The sequence below is a fragment of the Coregonus clupeaformis genome, unplaced genomic scaffold, assembly GCF_020615455.1.
Source record: "Coregonus clupeaformis isolate EN_2021a unplaced genomic scaffold, ASM2061545v1 scaf2352, whole genome shotgun sequence".
NCBI classification, from domain to species: domain Eukaryota; kingdom Metazoa; phylum Chordata; class Actinopteri; order Salmoniformes; family Salmonidae; genus Coregonus; species Coregonus clupeaformis.
Window position 1 is genome coordinate 25,962 of NW_025535806.1, and position 19,787 is coordinate 45,748.

The following is a 19,787-nucleotide window of genomic DNA, read 5'->3' on the forward strand; positions in this document are numbered from 1 at the left end:
ATTTTGTAATCAAGGATTTCGTGATTCCTTGGTGAGTGTAGTTTTGTGTTACGACGGAAACATGGACTTGAATACAGATTATTTGGAGATGTTGTTTTTAGGAATGGTTCTCACCTTTTTCTGTCCTTTTGGAATACATGGGTGAACGTTGTATACCTGTGTCGCCGATGCTGCCATTTTGAAAGTACCATGTTTAGTTAGTGTTCCATGTTTCGTTAGTGTCCCTATGTCGCTGTGGTTGATGGTGAATCTGGTGATCCTCGATTCCATTGTCCCAGGTTTGGGACCAATCACGCCCTCCACATTGCTCAGGAGGCTCTTTCTCTGGGAGGCGCAAACCGTCACGGAACACGGGGTCATCCCAGTGTTGCAGCTCATGTTGTCCTTTCCGGGAGTCGTCGGTCGTTGAACGTGTGCATGTTGATCACTGCATCCGTCTTGACCATGACCGGGGCCAGGTGGTGGCGCTTGTGTTTCACACGCCTCCCGCAGGTGAACGACTGTCTGATCTCGTCCACCATGGCACTGCAGAAAGACCTCTGGGCAAAAAGGGCGAGGAGAAGGGGAGAGAAGGGGGGGAAAGGGATGGGGGGGTAAATGCCTTAGCTTTAAATGGTTCTGACAGCATAGAGTGTCAACAAGATCAAGAGTGCAAAACACATTACCCATAAAACATTCATGTATGTTGTTCCTCTCCCATCGCTGACAGCCATGTCATACTGCAACCCCCACCACATGCAACCCACGCAATGTGCACTGTTCCTGCTCTGTCAGATAGATTGACACAGAGCCGTATTCTTACCCCATTACCTATACAAGCATGCTTGACGCAACCCACTTAGTTGCATAACTCAAATCTGTGATTTACAACTGTTGAGTTTCATGCTATTCTGACATCTGCAATGACTAATAACAGATTAATTCGGCATGCTCCAATTTGCAATTATGCCTGTTAAAATTAAATAAATGTTATATTTTATGGCCAAATAGCACAGGGATTATTTGAGGGCATGCAAATCCCTTTAATAAATGGAACTAAAATGGACAGAGTACAGCTTGGATTTAAAGGTTGTGTTCACATTGTCAGAAATACACACAGTTAGGCAAGTTGAACAATGGAAGGGAAGGATCTAAAATTAACCAATATATACTGTACGTCATGCAAACAATGTCATTAATAAAATAATCACATCAAGTAAATAAATTACTGATCAACAATCTTGAATCAGATTCATGGGGATAATATCTACCTGCTCACGTTTCGCTGTCTTCCTTAGCTTGTATATGAATTCAGCTATAGCCACAAAGACGGAGAGAACCAGGCCAGACGCCAGCACTATAAAGATCCCTCCCAGGTTCTGAATGCCCATGGGGCCGGCGCTTTCACGGTGCTCTTCGTCCAGACAGCTGCTGCTGCTCCACCACTTCTCCTTGAGCATGTGCAGACGGCCATCCTCCAGGATGTTCAGAATGGCGATGGTCACTTTGTCCCGGTATGGAGAGCCTGTAAGGCAAGCAACAGAAGGTCTGCTTTAGTCTGGTTGAAAGATAAGATAAACCATTAGCTGGACCTTGCTGATGAGGCCACAGGGGAATTTTCATAAAACATGGCTCAAATGCATATGTTGTCATTGCATATTGATAGAAATCAAATCGAAGTTTATTGGTCGCGTACACAGTTTTGCAGATGTTATCGCAGGTGCAGCGAAATGTTTCTGTTTCTAGCTAAAACAGTGCAGCAATATCTCGCAATACAATAACAATACACATAGTCCAAAAATGTACTAAATAGCAAGAGTAAAATACAATAGTAGTTCATTGAAATGCTCTGCATCGAAAGCACAGATATAGGATTAATGTGTTATTTGTTCCTGTCCAGCTCGAAGGACCACCTCCTACCAATGTATCAATGGAGGGGATGGTGCTTGCTGCAGGGGTTATGGAGAGCTGGAGAGTGTTTATACCATCAACAACCTACTATATCTATTATGGTACAGATATTTTGTTACATCTTACCCATGGGAGTGCCTATTCCATAGCCTTTGCTGTCAATGATGCCTCCAACCTGGGTGAGGTTGCAGTTCTGCCGGGTAATGTAATCGATTGTGGTGGACTCCATGAGCAAGGCATAGTCAGACTTCAGAACCCTCTGGATGCCGTCCTCAATGGACTTGACCAGCGACGTACTCTGTTTACTACTCATAAAGGCCCACATCTTCTCAAAAGTAGAAACCTTTGATTTCTGTAAGGGGAAGAATTGAAATTACAATCAATGTTGAATCTCAGATTGTGCATTACACCTGGTCAAAGGGGCATTGAGTCTACACAGTACCTTTCTGAAATTAACATGTTTTCTACAGTGTGTTGATGCCATTGCACATTATAGCCCTCTCATCTTTGTAGCACATAGTATTAGTGTTGAAAATACTCTGGCAACCTTGAGCACCTATCATGCTGTTATCCTTTTCCCACACTTCTCCATTTCGAGAAGTATATAATTGTAAGAATAAAGGAATGCATTGGAGCCTTGAGCTCCAAGTGAACGAATAACCTGTGCAATGCCACTTTAACATTCACAGCTTTCAAGTACTGTATCTACTTTGACACTTGTATACTTTCAAACATCTATTGTTTATTTTATTTTTTTATAAAAAGAGACTTGGGCCACTGGATATAATAATTTAGTAAGACATGAGGAGGTACGGTACATCTATTTTCATCCAGGGGGAAATAGGCAAAAAGGCTGGATTAATTGAGTTCCTCTCCATTAGCCTTGCGTTTGTCTGTGTGATATTTCATGCTATTTGACAAGGGGTCAAATGTTATTCCATACCTAATTTGAGATAATGACTGTCTCATTACCATAGGCATTTTAAACTATGAACGATATCAAAGCTCTTTAGTTACTTAATTCCTGCATCGACGATTGAAATGTGAAAAACATTATTTAGATGTGCAGGTGATATGTTGGTATATGAAATATAAAACACATACAGTACATCTGATTGTCAAGATAGCATAGTGTTACCATGAGTGTGCCAGAGATTACAGTGCAAAGCTTTACTTTGCCCTACAGTGCCCTTCCATGCAGTGTGTTTTGACAAATCTACAGCTACTCCCCGACCTCTTCAGTATTTATCAGCTCCCTCATCTGCTTCAGTCGAGCTCGTTAGCCCTCCCAGTGATAAGGAACCGAGGGCACTTGAGCTCTGCAACTGATGAGGTAATTATAGACACCTGTGTCTCCTCTGACTAATAACACTGCAATCATATCTGTCACTAATCAAAGTAAACACGCTTCAGGAGAAAAATCCACTTTTTACTCTGCTGAGAACTTACAGCAAGTTTTTGACTAATTGTCAATAATCTATAATTTAGAGAAGGTTCAAATAGATGGGTATAGCTCAGGGTAGACAGGCAGAGCCATTAGGAACTAAAGGCCGTGATGAGCAGATTATTAGTAGGATCAGGTGGGTTTCAGTAGGGGCTGGAGCAAAAGCCCACACACTCAGTAGCTCTCCAAGAGGAGGGTTGGCCACCCCCGGTTTATACCATAGCCAGTAGTTCCAATGGTTAGGCAACTGATGACTCTAATTTGGTATAATCACACATTCTAGTTACTCCATGGACCATGCCTAATCCCTCATTGAACTCAATGTTAATCAAACCTTATGGAATAGAATGGTTACTAATGTGCTCTTTCTCCCCCAGTGATTTTTTTGGTGGTCACTGGGAATCTTTATGTGGGTGAAAATTCTATTGGTGGATATTCTGACCGGGTCATAGAGCAGCTAAGACATAATGCTAACAGAGAGTAGAAAGAGATACATTATGAAAAAATTAAATAATAATAATAATAATAATAATAATAATAATAATAATTGTAGCACAGTTTTCAAATACCCAAAGTGCCAATAAATATAATATTAATATAATATAATGTGAATAAACCAATATAAAGGACATAGGGGTGAAGGAAATAGCAAATGGGCCAGAGAGAAGTCTAAAAAGTCATCCTCAGTTATATTGTCAGTGCAGGGGAAACTACAAAGATACACTCTTTAGCAGAGGCACAATTATTACATACAGTATTTATGTATACTACTCAACAGAGAATATTTAAAAGTGTAAAACTGGGGCAATCACCCTGGATAAAAGGATCTGTTTTCCTTGCTATTGTGTGTCATAAACATATGGACTTTTCCCTTGTCCATAAAACATTTTCCATAGAAATGTGTCCAATGTTTTCAATTTCTTACACCGAAAAACAGCAAACCCTTATATGTTATTCAGTACGACAGTAACAGCATCTGAGGCGAAACTCAAATAATAAAATAAAAAGTTTAGAGCCCTGCAGGGCAAAAGCTGAAACTTTGGAATAAAACAATCATTATGGAGGATCACATCAAACAGCGTGGAGAAGTGGAGAAGCTGGAGAATTTGCTTTTGCAGTGGGAATTAAGATCTAACTGGAAATCTGTCTTTTGTGGAATAGCACTGATTTTTTTCCTCAACTGTATAGAGAAAAAAACATTTCTTAAAAAGTCGGCCAAAAAGTACTGATTCAGCATCTTGTCTCAGTTCTTCATAAACACGTTTTATGACAATATAACTGTGTGTAATCAGCGTGCTTCAATCAATGGGGCTGCATTCAAACTGCTTAAAATGACTGTAGAAATGAAATTAAGAGATTTAATTATGTTATTTTCAGATAATGTTCTTTGCAGAGTGTTCATTTCATATGAGTAATGAAATCAACATGAAAGAAAGCACAACTCAAAACCAAAGCAAAGACAGACTATGTCCAAACTTTTAATATACATACCTTGAAGAAAGACATGGTGGCACCGTCTTTGACCACACCGTACTCAATCTTGGTTTGCTTGGCGATGTCGTCGGCAGAGTCCACGGGCGACACCATGCGCTCCACGGTGAGGAAGGCGGCCAGGTTGGCCGTGTAGGAGGAGATGATGATGAGGGTGAAGAACCACCAGATGCCTCCGATGATCCTGGTGGACAGGGCTTTGGGCATCAGCTCAGAGCCTGAATAGCAGACAGGGTGTGTGAGAACAACAGGCATCTTACAGTTGCTAATTGTTTACCTCACATTTAGGCTTGAATGTTGGCTGTATGGTTCATATACATATTCTATTATATATTAGGTAATTTCTGGGCAATATTTCTGTCCATTTAGGGGACCCATTTTGACTTAAGTGTACCCCCAGAGGCAAAAGTTTGGTATAGCCTTTATAATGGAGATGTATGACATCACATATGTATCTTCATTATGTAACACTGTTACAGAATATAACAAACACAATGGTTATATGGTTGCTTTTTCACATAAAGGTGATCAATGGAACACACATACACTCTTGGTCTTACTCAAATTCTCAGAGGGAAAACAACTACAGGGGCATATCTAAGTACCTGGCAGCCTTCCTAAGTTTGGAAAATGAATTACATTTTAATTTGACTACAATTGGCTGACTATGAAGGAAGCGGATCAGCACAACCTTTCGGGGGCGATCCCAAACTAATTGCTAGATACAGTAGGATTCCTGGATCCACACAAACCTCCAGTCTGGGTTGAGTGTTCCTTTTAAAATAATGGTCATGTTCCAAGCTGACAATATTCCAGTTGTGTTGCACCATCCAATGGTTGTGTGCAAGTCATTGACTGCAGAGTCAGGTATCTGATATATATCATATGATGAGGTTAGTTGAAATGATAAACACCTATACATGCATTATGAGATATCAGAATCGGGTCAGAATCAGGTTTATTGTCCTACAAGAGGAAAATCTTAGCACAGCTCACACATGAATGCATAAAACACTTCGGAAACACGGCAAGAAACAAACATAGAGGGAAGCTACATAGAATTGTTCATTATAGTGATAGCCGCCAGGATGAAACTCCTCCAGAAGGGCACAGTGCGAACACTTAATTGTCCGGTATCTCCAACCTGACGGGAGGAGATCAAAGCAGTAGTGGGTGGTCTGGGCTGGAGATCTGTCATGCATCTGCAATGTAGTCAGCCTGGAACACGGCCTCTGATTCCACCAAGCTTAACAGACAGAAAACACAAACTGATGGTGGAATCTGGAATATTCTTATTGGGAGCCGAGCAAGATATGAGGGGGGGAGGCGGTTAAATCTATTCTGGTGTTTTTGAATTAATAAAGTGACACGCGTTTGCTTTTTCGCTGTGGGGTTTCATAAATAACCCTGACACTAGGCCTGCGTCCAATCTAAATGTGATTCTGCTCTTTCTCTGCCTTTGAAATGTTCCACCTCCTTTGCCACAGCCATATGTTCCCTGCGCCCGTAAAATGGCTTGCATAGTATACATGCACTATATGCTTTCTTTTATTTTGTCTGTTGCATGCATTTTGAGATTACAACATGTCTATTTTGTGTTTTATATTCTTCTTTGCATGATTTTGAATTGTGTTGAGCAGTGTCTCACAAAGAATGCATCCATAACATACATTAATTTGTGACAACTTACATTTGACAGGGTGAAAATGGCTTATCAGTCTCAGGACATAAATGTTCAATTACTTAGGTTGGCCAGCCTGCCTCCAACAGCATTTATTATGACTTTGTGAGGTCCTCTGTCAGATACATTCCCATATATCTTGTTTACAATAGCTTTTTGACTCACGGTTAAAGTTACTTTATTTTCTGTCCCTGTCGACATCTAAAACAACCTCTCCACCAGAGGTTGCGTTCAGTGCCCTCCACTACTTTACTGATAAGATTTATGAGGGCAATTTTGAAGAGTAACCACCCCACTGAGAGGAGGTAAAGTGGTCAGCTTTTTAACCTTCCTTACCCAATTTGATTGGATTTTGTCCTTGTGATTTGACAGCCTTACACGGTGGCAAACAAGGCCAGTACTGTAACACTCCACGGTAAGAACTATCACTTAAGTATAGGAGGACACCCAGCTCAGCAGTCATACTGGTAAAGAACTGGAACAACTGGTAACACAATTGGATTCCAGGCCATAAAATGCTGTTGTCAGCTGGAGCGCACTGCACCGAGAACACTCTAATAAATACAAAATGGATTGGTCATATGCTGCCGAGGATATAAAACCTTGTCAATACACTATACATCTCCTTGAAGAAGGACTTCATGTCTTCTAAGCCAAAGAAGTATAAATGTCCTTTCAGAGCAGAAGATAATGATGCAATTCCAGTCAACAAAGCGACACATCAATCTCAGTGACTGCAGTGCTGCTGCAGCTAGAATGGCTAGGTGCTGACATCTTAGATACTGACAAGTTTCAAGATGTAATGTCATGTGCACAAGTACAGTGAAAGGCCATGCAAAACACTATGACAAAACATTCCAATGTAAAGTATGTTATAGGATGGGGGATGTGACTCTAAATACACACTACGGCAAAATGCCAATTTTATTGAGAAAGGTATTAGGCTCAGGGATGCTGAATGAATGAATGAATGAAGGACATTTTATTTTCGTGTCAAATCACTAGTTGGCAACTCATCCCTTATGGTATTAATTGCCACAAACAAACATTACAATAATTCACTGTGATAATTCAGTGCTAATTCTTGATGCTTGTAATATTGCATACAGTAGTAGCATTTGCTGTGATCCACCCGTGTGAAATTAATGTATTTACCGTACCCTCTATCCCCATAGTACAATATACGACTTGCAAAAAGCATTCATAACTACTTGTGGCTCCTTATAACAGCCTTGATAAAAGCACACATGCTTAAGATAGATTCATAATGCATAACAACATAAGTGTCTCATAGAAACGGAAACGGCTTGCTCCATCGTCAGTTTGAAAAAGGACAATCAGAGCCTTTCTGGGAGTTACAGTGTATATTCTCTGTGGATTTAGAAGCACTGAGTACTATTAAATGCAATGCCCTGGCTTTCTCCCCATGTTATTTTCCCCACAAGCAAGGCTTCAACTTAACATCAGAGAGGCAGCTCTTCCCATGAGAATCATTACCTGCACTTAACATTCTCTCCTTAGCAGCTTCATCACATAAAAACACGCTCTCTACGCCAGAGGCTGTTACTGCTTATTAATCTCTTTTAAATACTCAAATGTTTTCCAAGTTGAGAAACTCTCTTCTCCATATCGGAATAAGATAACACAGATACAGTAAAAACAATGCCCCATGACTATAAATGCAGTATTTTGTACAGCTTATGTTACTTACACATTTTGCAACTCAGTTATTTTCATGTTTCACCCATTTTGCAACACCTATCAGAAAAGCCTCACACAGCCCAGGGCGCGCCTCTTTTGAAGCATGCAAGGTGTGCTTTTACACCACTCCATTTTGTGTACTCTTCTTGTTTTGTATGACACCTCACTCCTACAGACAAGCTTGCAGGGTTTTGTTTTATTAGGCCCTTCTTCCTCTTCCAAACATGGCCATTTGCATTTTAAACATGTCAATGAAATGGCTTCCTCCTCAGTGTCTGTCAGTGAGTTTGGTAGCAGAGCATAAGGTGTCTGGTTTGTATAACAAAATGCACCCCTTTGGATACATATTTGGACCATTTGTATCAGGGCAGAACACTTTGCACTGGCACTTTTTGTATTCTTTCCAGCATGGAATTCAATTAAGTATATTTCTCAGCCTCCTTGGTTTTTCTTTTTTATGGTTTTAGTGCGAATACCTGCTGAACTCTCTCACGCACTGGCCACTATTTACCTAAGCCTGAGTGCAGACCCTCATACTGCTTTGCTACAGACAGGTCATCTGACATTTGCCCAAGATGCCAGTTGGCCAGTCCACCCCTGAGTACAGGACACATACGTGCCACAGAAAGTCACAATTGCTCAATACTAGTCCATCTGAACAGAGAGAAATGTGTGCAGGCTGCACATGGTGCTCCAGGGTGAAGACTATGTTATTGCTGCATTGATAAATTACATGATCAAACGATTAGATATTATCAAGGTTTGTTATAAGGAGCTGGATAAAAAAATGCATTTCAGTGGGTATGTCTTCCAGAGAATCAATGTTTGACCTACTTTTTTAGTTAACTGCAAATGATGCAGGTTATTTCATTTTTTTTCACTCTGTCATAGGGAACTAAGTTACAGTAGATTGGGAAAAGGTAACATGTTTAAAGAGTAATTGTAACTTGTTAACGTAATTGTTTTAAGCAATTTTAGATGACATTAGCACTATGATCTTAAAGGGATAGTTCACCCAAATTACAAAAGTAGATATCCTTTTGGTTTTGTTAACCTGGCTACTTTCACCAAAAGCATTTTTTTTGGCACTTGTGTCCAAAGAACAATGCAAGTCATTATCCCAGATACAATTATTTTCCGTGTTTGATATCCAAATCATTTTAAAGTAACTGTATAGAGCTCCAAAATCCATTTTAGACACTTTGGGATGATTTGGCAATGAAACGTCTATTTTTCAAGCAAGGTTATACTCATAATGCAAGTGGAGTTCAGCCTAGTTAACTCTTAGACCATTCTGCTGTGTCAAAGTAAATATCCTGTAAATATCCTTTTGTATAGTATGTAATCTGAGGGAACAACATTAACCTGCTTACAGGAGGACAGTATTCAAAGGAACAACATTCTTTACCAACACAGGTGGTTTACGATTCAAGTTGAAGATTCAAGTGGTTGACCCACCATCTCAATGACAAAGGACCATCAATCTTGTTCAAAGATTAATCACCAACTTCCTTCTGTTTTGTTTATTCCTCTCCTCCCTCTCATATTGTACTGTTATCCTCCTAGCCTCCACTCACAATGCACATTTTCAGGGATACCACGCAGCTACGCGGGAGAGCTGCCGAGAAGCCGCACAGCTTTTGTGCTTAATGAATTGACGCATTTGCTCTCCTTACCGGCAGAGAACCACCATCAAACCCCGCCGAGCCTCTAATTTGTCTTGTTACATTGAGGTTAAACATTTTATTACTAGCTCTTTTTTTTCTCTCCGGTTGACTTTATTACGTCAAATCATTTAGGGGGGCTCCATTTGCTTATGAATGTCTTTAAGGGTGGACGAGGAGACTGCATTAGCTTGGTGCCACGTAATATCCTTCCCCTAACTTTCCTCAGATTTGTGTAAGCTTACACAGAAGGCAGAAAAATTCAAATAGGTACTTTGGGGGTTGGGGAAAGACTAAAGCTAACTGTCTGCTCTTGCAAAAGAAAGATGCTGAGAATTGACATACTTTAATATCAGGAAATGATGCCTAAAGGACAATAATGACAATACACTACTCCAGCACCATAAAAGGCCCAAGTGGCATTTAACAAAATGTCATTTGTCCCGAGAGCTGAGGTGTGTGGAGGATATAGATTTCGACAATGGGTCTTTGGTATGGGCACTCGGGCAACACAACGATGTAAACGTCAACCTTGTGGCCGTAGCCAACGCCAGCGAGGAGTGACAGCTGGCATTTGTCAGACACGTTCTCCAACTTACCCTTTCGTCCCAAAACACAAACAGCTGTGTTATGGGGGAAACAAATGCTACCGTGTTTTCTGTCTTTACCTGCCACATTCTGACAGGTGTCTGACACCTACTTTCTCTCACCACTCCTGTTTCTATGAGCAGGCAGGGAGGTGACAACAGCTTTCTTTTGCCATCTGCAGTTGTTCCTGAGAGACAAGTGTCTTCTAAAACAGTCTCAAAAATGGAAATTAGGTAGCTTGTCAGTTAAAAAGGTGGAGAGAGGGAGGATGGCTGCGCAGAAGAGGAAGGGAGTGGAGGGGGTATTGTTGCTTTTGACAGGTGAAATAGGGAATAAGCTAGGCTATACCATACCTTGCTGCATGAGGGAGCCCACACCGAACCAGAAGCTGTTAAGGAGGGTGAAGTTGTTCTCCACCACGTCGGATCCGGGATTGCAGGGATGGGCGTCGTACCATTCGTATGGACTGAACCTATAGGGAGACAGGAGGAGAAAGATGTCAGGAACAAAGGCTCTAGTGTACCATAATTTCGGCATAATAGTGTATTGTTACTGTGGGGCTCAGTTAACCCTGATGAGGCATGGGGAAAGAGATCATGTGCATTAGAATTCAATCCCTTTCTCACCAACATCAATATCAATATATAAATAATGGATACTCATGTAGCCCTCCGATGTTTGCATACAGAAATGATATACAAAGAAAGAAAAATGAGTTCAAAGGAAAACTTTGACTCAAAGCAGTTTAATAATCAATTATATTATTGTGTTAATACTGTACTATGGGAATGGGGGTAATATAGGGACTTACACAGATATGATATGTTGCTACTAAGTTTACATGTATTATGCATGGGTATACCTATCTTGGATTCATTTCATGCTCTTGGCCACTAATCCTGTGGCTTTTGGGTTGAACCACAGTAATGAATCTGAAATTGGTTCTAATAAAATGGAACAGAAGCTGTGCTTAATAATACATCCTAGTTCTCTGCATCGAAGGCCTCTCCGCTGGGTAGAGCACTCTGATGTGTCCTTGAGCCTAGCACTTAACCTGAATTTCGCCTGACAAACCACCCATGAAGCGTTAGCCTACAGTGTCCCTAAAGAACTGTGCAACTGTGGGTACAAATTACAGGGTGCAAAAGGAGTCATATTTTCATATGGATATTTACTCACTATACAAACAAAAGACAAGCTGTAAAGATGTCCACCTATTGTTTTCAGTAACTTGTTGTTAGTGGTACATTTGACATAGCATTTGTCAGTTGTGTTGACGTGCTCTTATGTGTCCACGATAGCTGTCTGTCAACGCTGTTCAAATCAAAACGTTTGCGGTACCTTTATATATATCTCAGTAGATATCGCGCTGTGCTCAAATGTAGCAAACTTTCCACAAAAATACCACTTTCAGGACGACAGATATTGAAATGTCATTTTGTGATAGAACGTGAGGCATGCAACGCTGAAAATGTAGCAGTATAAAACCTGCGAAGCCCGTGGATCCACGTACCTCTGCCATTTAGTGTAACATCTTTTCAAAGTGCTGCACAACATAAATCCTTTAATGTAGATGAAACAGTCACTTTTAAAGGCAGATGGAGAGATAAAACATGCTAAATGTCAGTGCTTTCCCTTCCTGAAATTAATTTTGAAAATGTTTTCAAATACGATCTGATTATTCAAATTTATTCAGGGTGTTTTGCTGTCAGAGGAGAGGAGAGGAAGAGGATGCTTAGATCCTACGAAGCATCTCTTCTTAAAATATGCTGCTTCTATCTCTACTGGCTTTTATGAAAGTTGGCGTAATGAGTGGAGAAAATAAGGTAACTCTTTATTTGGATAGTCCATCTGTAGATGCTCTATAGACTATCACTAACATTTCCAAACTAACTATCTACTAACCCAACCCTAATCTTAACCCCTTACCCTTATTCTAAAACTAACCTTAACCAAAATTAACCTTAGCAAGCAGTTACTATCAACAGATGGTTTGTTGATAGTATGATGCTCTACAGATGGACTATCCGGAATATCCAAATAAAGTGTGACCAAAATGTGTCTCTTTCAAAAAGAAGACACTAAATCAAGACCTTCGAGTTAGTTTTTTTTACCCGTCAGTAACTTTGACATTTACTCTGAGTGATTTTTGTGTTAACTAAAATTTCCAAGTGAGGACCATACATATACTGTACAGTGTCAATAAAGTCTCTTTAATTTTTTTTGATTTAATGGAACACATAGCTCAGGAGACTGGTTTGCATCTTCATTTGCCTCCATTTAATGGGGAAGGTGCATGAAGATGGCGGCATTCATGTACTTAACACAAATTCGTTGTTTACCAAGTTCGCTGTATTGTACATTGCTCTGTCACTATTTTTTTGCATCGTCATTAGCACAGTATGTACAGTATACATGATCACAATTTAAGCAGACAATTTAAAAAACTAAAATATAGATTGTGCTGATTTATTGGCGCATTGAACCATGTCACGCACCGTAGTTTATGGATAGTGGTAAAACCATGACCTCATATCTGAATTCCAACATCTTTATGCACCTTCGCCATTCATAGTGTGTTTTTCATTAAATCTGGTCACACTCTAATGATGCAGCAATCTCTCCAAAACATAAACCCTCTAAATAGTCTGAATGATAACCAGAAAGCAAACCCTCGCCTCTCGGCAGCTAGACAGACATAGCAGAAGCACCTGAAGCGGTAACTCAAAGAAATTGAAACTTGGCCAATGTGTTGCTATTTGAAAAGATAAGGATGACTGGGGAAAAACTCCATTATTACACACTTGCTAGAGCGTAAGTTCTTATCAACATTGGCATGGTATAGAAGTCTTATTTTGTAATCTGTATTCCACTGCCCATTTTTATCTTATGGAATTTCAATGATATCTTTTCCAGGTGCTGGACAGTGTATTGCAGCATTGAAGCTTGTGGTGATTTCTACCCCCCTAGTTACATCCTTAAAGTGATCCCAGGTTTTAAGAGCACTGATAAGGCAATTGCATATACCGGGCACTGCTCAATGTTTTCTCTTTCTCGTACTTAGAGCATAGTTGCTTGAGATTTATTTTCTGTTTTCACACTTCTGTAAGCACTCGAGTAGGTTTCCCATATTGTTGACCCACAGTCATGGACTCCAAGATGGCTGTGGCAAAACATAAGGCTTAGTGCTTTCATAGTTCTCTTCTCGTGGGTGCCTGGTCAGTGACATGGATTGTGATTGTCCAGAAAAGCTTTTGACTTCAAGTTGTCTGAATTGTTTTCAACTATAGACTATCAGTACAATATGTGCCTACCTGATATTGAACACATACATTTGCCTCTTTCGTCAACATCTCAAACACCCATACATCAAACTGCTATTTGATCATTATTTTGGCTCAAAGCACTTCTGCTCACTTTCTAGGCAGGTCTCCAAAGAATGATGCAACAGTCAGAGATGATTTTCTACTTGTACTTATAGAACAGGGTGCTAAAACGAGCTCGTGAGCTTGTCTCAAGACATAATGGGAGTGCAGCTGGCTCCTCTCAGAACCCCAAGCCCCTTCGAAAGCTCCACATTCTCAGAACTTCCTCAAGCACCACTCTGCATTTGGAGGCACCAGGAAGCGGTGAGAAGCATTGACAATGACCACCCAAGGTGAGGAGGATGCCTGCAAGTGGCACATGGGTTATTTTCTTTCTCTCTTGTGTAAATAATTCCATAGAAAGTTCTCAGGAACCCATTTGGAACACATAGGGAAACAGAAAACAAATCATAGATACTTCTTCAATGATCTCAATCCATACTAATTTCAGGCATTACTAATACATTCCACTTTCAATGATTTTCAATGATTTGTGGAGAATGTGGAAAAGATGCCATTTTTATTTTTTATTAATCTAATTTATTTCTCCAGGTATCGGCAGGTATTTATTTGTATACATTTGAAAGATGAAGGTTGTTCAAAGAAGCGCCACAACTGCAGAGAAATTATACAGGAAATGCTTTGAATTGGAGTGTATAACTTCACTGGTGGTTTGCTACTCTCATCCTTTTCTTCCACTGCTGGGCTCCACAGAGCACCCACGCTGACATAACTGCCTTGATCACTACCCACCAGCTCACACTAAATGTTGGACTTGTACCAATTGAACATGGCCCTACCGCAGAGCAGAGACCTCTCCTTATCCCCAACTGATGGAATCACTTGAGACCATCATTGACTCACTCAGTTCTGCAGAGATTCGGATTGGCCAGCCACATTTTGTGCACTATATCTTTCCAGATAAAACATTTCCACATAGCTGCAACCATACACTGTTGTGGGCATTAAAACGTTAGGTTGTGCTGTGGTTTTGGCATGTTCAACATGGTGCTCTCCTTGTGAGAGACAGTGTTTTGTCACAAAAAACTGTATTGCAGTACAAGTTCTTTTTTTAATTAACTTTTTAGTGCTTGCAACTGTAACTTAGCACTACAAGTAGAATAAACAAAAGATATCACTCTCAATAAGTTCAATAAACACAAACACACACAGACAGGTAGAACAGGAAGTAGCCAGGGAGGTAGCCAAGAAAAGTCTGGGACTCACCTGGCGATGACGAAGAGGACACAGCTGACGCCTAGGTAGGCCAGCAGGATGTAGACCCAGATGTCAGGGGTCATGGGGTTGAGGAAGGAGAAGAATCCGTTGTTGGTGGTGTTGGGCTTGCGGTACAGGATGCTGATGCCCATGCTCATGAAGGGCTTGGAGAAGTCCACGACCTTCTCACGCAGGTAGGTGATGGTAAGAGGGGCCACAGCCAAGTCAGCTCTCTGTAGGGGAGACAAGAGAAGAGACGATCAGTCAAACGATCAGACCCTTTCGTTAGCTTTATTACCTTTGTTACCCCAAAGCCATAAGACTGCTGAACAGTTAATTAAACGGCTACCCAGACTTTCTGCTTTTCACCCCCTACCTACATGTACATAGTACTTCAATCAATCACCTAACCAAACCTACATGTACATATTGCCTCAATCAATCACCCAACTACCCTGTACCCCAGTACACTGACTCGGTATCGGTGATCCTTGTAAATAGCCTGTAATATTATTATTTTAGTGTTATTTTATTTTGTTACTATTTTATTTGTATCTATTTGTTAATTTTTCTTAATTTTTAACTGCATTATTGGGAAAGGACTCCCGAGTGGCGCAGCGGTCTAAGGCACTGCATCTCAGTGCTTGAGGCGTCACTACAGACCCCTGGTTCGATTCCAGGCTGTATCACAACCGGCCGTGATTGGGAGTCCCATAGGGCGGCGCACAATTGGCCCAGCGTCGTCCGGGTTTGGCCTGTGTATGCCGTCATTGTAAATAAGAATTTGTTCTTAACTGACTTGCCTAGTTAAATAAAGGTTAAATAAAAAAAGTAAGCATTTCACGGTAATGTCTATACTTGTTGTATTCGGCGCATGTGACAAATAACATTTGATTTGATTTGAGCTTGTCACGATCGTCGAACAGAGACACGATCAAAACCAACAAAACGAAAACGTGACAGTTCACGGTCTAACACAACAGACTCGAAACAAGATCCCACAAACTCTGTGGGGAAACAGGCTGCTAAAGTATGGTTCTCAATCACAGACAACAAGCAACAGCTGAATCACGTTGCCTCTGATTGAGAACCACACTGGCCAACATAGAACAACAATACTAGAAAGTGAAACCTAGAACAAAACACATAGACTTTACACACCCTGGCTCAACATATTAGAGTCCCCAGCGCCAGGGCGTGACAGTACCCCCCCCTAAAGGCGCGGACTCCGACCGCGCCCACCAAATACCACAGGGGAGGGACCGGGTGGGCACTCCGCTTAGGCGGCGGATCCGGCCCGGGCCTGATCCCCGCTCCCTCTCCAACCCCCCAAAGTACCCCTGGTCCGGTCTGGCCCCGCTGGCCGGAGCTGGACTGCACACTGGTGGAGCGGATTGCTCCAGCTCCGGCGTGAAGCATCTGACCGGTGCCGACCAGCCACCGGTGGAACAGGCACGGGCGTGCCGGACTGACGACGCACACCACTGGCTTGGTGTGGGGGAGCAGGAGCGGGCCGAGCCGGGCTGACGAAACGCACCACTGACTTGGCGCGGGAGCAGGAGCGGGCCGGACCGGCTGATGAAGCGCACCACTGACTTGGTGCGGGGAGCAGGAACGGGCGCGCCGGTGACGGGCGCACCACTGACTTGGTGCGGGGAGCAGGAACGGGCCGAGCTGGGCTGACGAAACGCACCACTGACTTGCGCGGGGAGCAAGAATGGGCCGGACCGGGCTGACGACGCCGCACCACTGACTTGGTGCGGGGAGCAGGAACGGGCCGGACAGGGCTGACGCAAACGCACCACTGACTTGGTGCGGGGAGCAGAATGGGCCGGACAGGGCTGACGAAACGCACCACTGACTTGGTGCGGGGAGCAGGAACAGGCCGGACCGTACTGGGAACACACACCACTGGCCCTACGTGGGGATCAGGAACAGGCCGGACCGGACTGGTAACACACGCCAGTACCTCTCGCCGTGCCTCTACATCCTCCTTCCCCCTGGTGACCAGTGACTCCCGTAACCTGGCGGCCTCCTGCTGCCCCGTCGTCCACGGCGTTAGCCCCCCCCCTAAAAATTGTATGGGCTTCACTCCTACCCGTGGACCAGGTCTCCATGCTTCTCGCCAGCCTTTCGCCCTTCTGCCTCCACGTCAGGCCCCTCTCTTCCTCACATGGCTTGACCCAGTCGAGGAGGCGAAGGAGATCCGCTAGAGATCTCTCAGGCGCTGGCTCCTGGACTTGCTGCTTGGTCCAGTCTTGGTGGGATCTTCTGTCACGATCGTCGAACAGAGATGAGGACCAAGGCGCAGCGTTGCAGGCAAACATACTCTTTATTAGAGACACGATCAAAACCAACAAAACAAAAACATGACAGTTCACGGTCTAACACAACAGACTCGAAACAAGATCCCACAAACTCTGTGGGGAAACAGGCTGCTAAAGTATGGTTCTCAATCACAGACAACAAGCAACAGCTGAATCACGTTGCCTCTGATTGAGAACCACACTGGCCAACACAGAACAACAATACTAGAAAGTGAAACCTAGAACAAAACACATAGACTTTACACACCCTGGCTCAACATATTAGAGTCCCCAGAGCCAGGGCGTGACAGAGCTTCCGGTCTTTTGCTTGTACTTTCATATGTTCTTCAGGTATCTTTGAAAAACATAGATCTGCATGAACCATTGTTGTTACGCCAAAAAAGTACATGAAACTTGAAAACCAGTTTGAGGAAAATAAAGTACATTACATTGTTAGTTTCATAACAAGTATTAAGTCCTGTAACATATGACAGAATTTGATAAAATTAAAGTTCTGTTGAACTTTACACCAAAGTAATTTTGCAGAGTACGTCCCCTCCCTCCAATTTTTCTCTAATCTTTTTCCCGCTCTCTACATAAGAAACAACGAACACCTGCCCCAATGAATCACAAGAAACAATGGCCATTCCCACATGCTTTCCAAACAGCTTCTCCCCATGCCTCCACTATCTGGAGCCTGGTGCCTTCTGACTAGCCTAATATAGCTCTATGAGATACTGCCCTGGGAGCCATGGACATGGCAGGGTCTGACGGTGAACGTTGCGGCGCCCGATTTTGCGTCTGGCTGCATATTCAGAAGCTCACCATTTACATTGACTCCCCCCACACCTCCCACACGTCAGGGTTGGACAGGAGGTTAATGAAACCAGCTGCTTGGTTCACGCTTGGATAGATCCTTCCTCGGAAACGAAGGAAACTCACAAAGGGGTTTGGGTCACTCTTTTTCTTCCTTTTGAGTGGTGGCAAAAGAAACAGCGCTCAGTATGCTAGTACCAGAACATCTCTGATGGAGGTCAGTTCAATTAGGTATTGGTGTGTACATTGGCAAATGTGGAGGATGTCTAGTCCTGTATATCATATGAAGGTCTGAATTAGCAGAATCCTGCTCCCTATAAGGTCACAAGTATTCCAAGGAACAAATGTAGCTGATTTGTATGACAAGTACCACCCAACCCATCATTATTATTAGGACAATCAAATACAAAGTGTAAATTGATTTCCCCTCCCAAATAATTGTCATTTGCAATGTATGGACAGCATACCAAAGAGAGACAGTGTGGGCACAGCCAATCTGTCATGTGGTGCAATCAACTGTGCCCTCATTAAACATTTATGTTTACAACACACACCCGCTTCCTCTGTTCTCTGCTGCCGACCGCCACTTTCAAGCTAGCTGCCACTCAACCGGAAGACCTAGCAGCAGGTGATCCCAGCCAATCTCAGCCATCCCTATGGTGGGCTAATATACACGCCACACGGCTATTTTCTGCTTAGACACGTATTGCCGGGCACACGTGTGATAACCTGATAGTACCCTGCTGAGTGCCACATGGCTCTGTGTTATCTGTGGGCGAGCAGATGGTATTGTAAGCTTAGCACTGTGCTACCTCCATACTACCACACCTGATGACATTCTGTAGGATTCATACAATTACACCTAGCTCAACACTCCCAGCAGAGGTTAACTGTAACAATCTATAACAATCTGTGTTACTTGCAGTCCCTTGACATTTATTGGTTTTAAGATTTGTGGGGCTTGATTATTTAGTCTAATAGGTTTATTGAATGATAATCTCGGACAGCGCTCGGAGCACATTTGCCTCACAAATGACACAGTTCACCACATTTCCTGTACCTCTTAATTCGATGATTGTTTTACAAAGATTTGCATACGGTGCTCCAACTGCCTCATTGTCCACCACTGTTTCAATTTGCATATATGACTATAGAAATGTTGGTCTGGTAATTCCGTCGTCTGACTCTACAGTACGTCCTCCTTGAAATGAAAGGATTTCAGAGTGATAATGGCATTTGCATTACTATAACATCATCCTATCCTTCAAGTAGATTTTTAAAGCACAAAAACACTATAATGTAGCAGAATAATGTAGCTGTGACTGTTGACGCAATTGAAAGTCATGCTGCCTGTCCGTCAAAATGACAGCTCTGACCACTATCCTGCCTTCAGTAGTCAAAACCATCTCCGCGTTCCACTGTAAAACCAATCAGGTCTGCAACCCTCAGATAGAGACCCCACGTGCATGTACATGTCTAGGATTGCAAATAAAGCCCCTTTTCAATCCAATTTCTTGCCAAGGTCCCAAATCCAGTCTGCTATTGCTACATGTAGACAATGAGATGCGTGGCTTGCCGTGGCGTGCCGTGGTCTTGCCATAACCTTCATGTGTATCTGTAGGA

General features: G+C 42.5%; 1 protein-coding gene across 1 annotated transcript in view; it reads right to left on the bottom strand.

Moving 5' to 3' along the window:
- Window positions 1-374: 374 nt before the first annotated feature.
- The window catches only part of LOC123488482 (glutamate receptor ionotropic, kainate 3-like), a gene marked incomplete at its 5' end in the record, with an annotated part of 46,074 nt that continues 26,661 nt past the window's right edge, over window positions 375-19,787 (bottom strand). Inside the window, 6 exons of the mRNA XM_045219394.1 lie at window positions 375-539; window positions 1,251-1,504; window positions 2,017-2,242; window positions 4,826-5,043; window positions 10,813-10,931; window positions 15,052-15,275. Coding sequence (XP_045075329.1) covers window positions 375-539; window positions 1,251-1,504; window positions 2,017-2,242; window positions 4,826-5,043; window positions 10,813-10,931; window positions 15,052-15,275 — 1,206 coding nt within the window. The remainder of the gene's footprint in view (window positions 540-1,250; window positions 1,505-2,016; window positions 2,243-4,825; window positions 5,044-10,812; window positions 10,932-15,051; window positions 15,276-19,787) is intronic.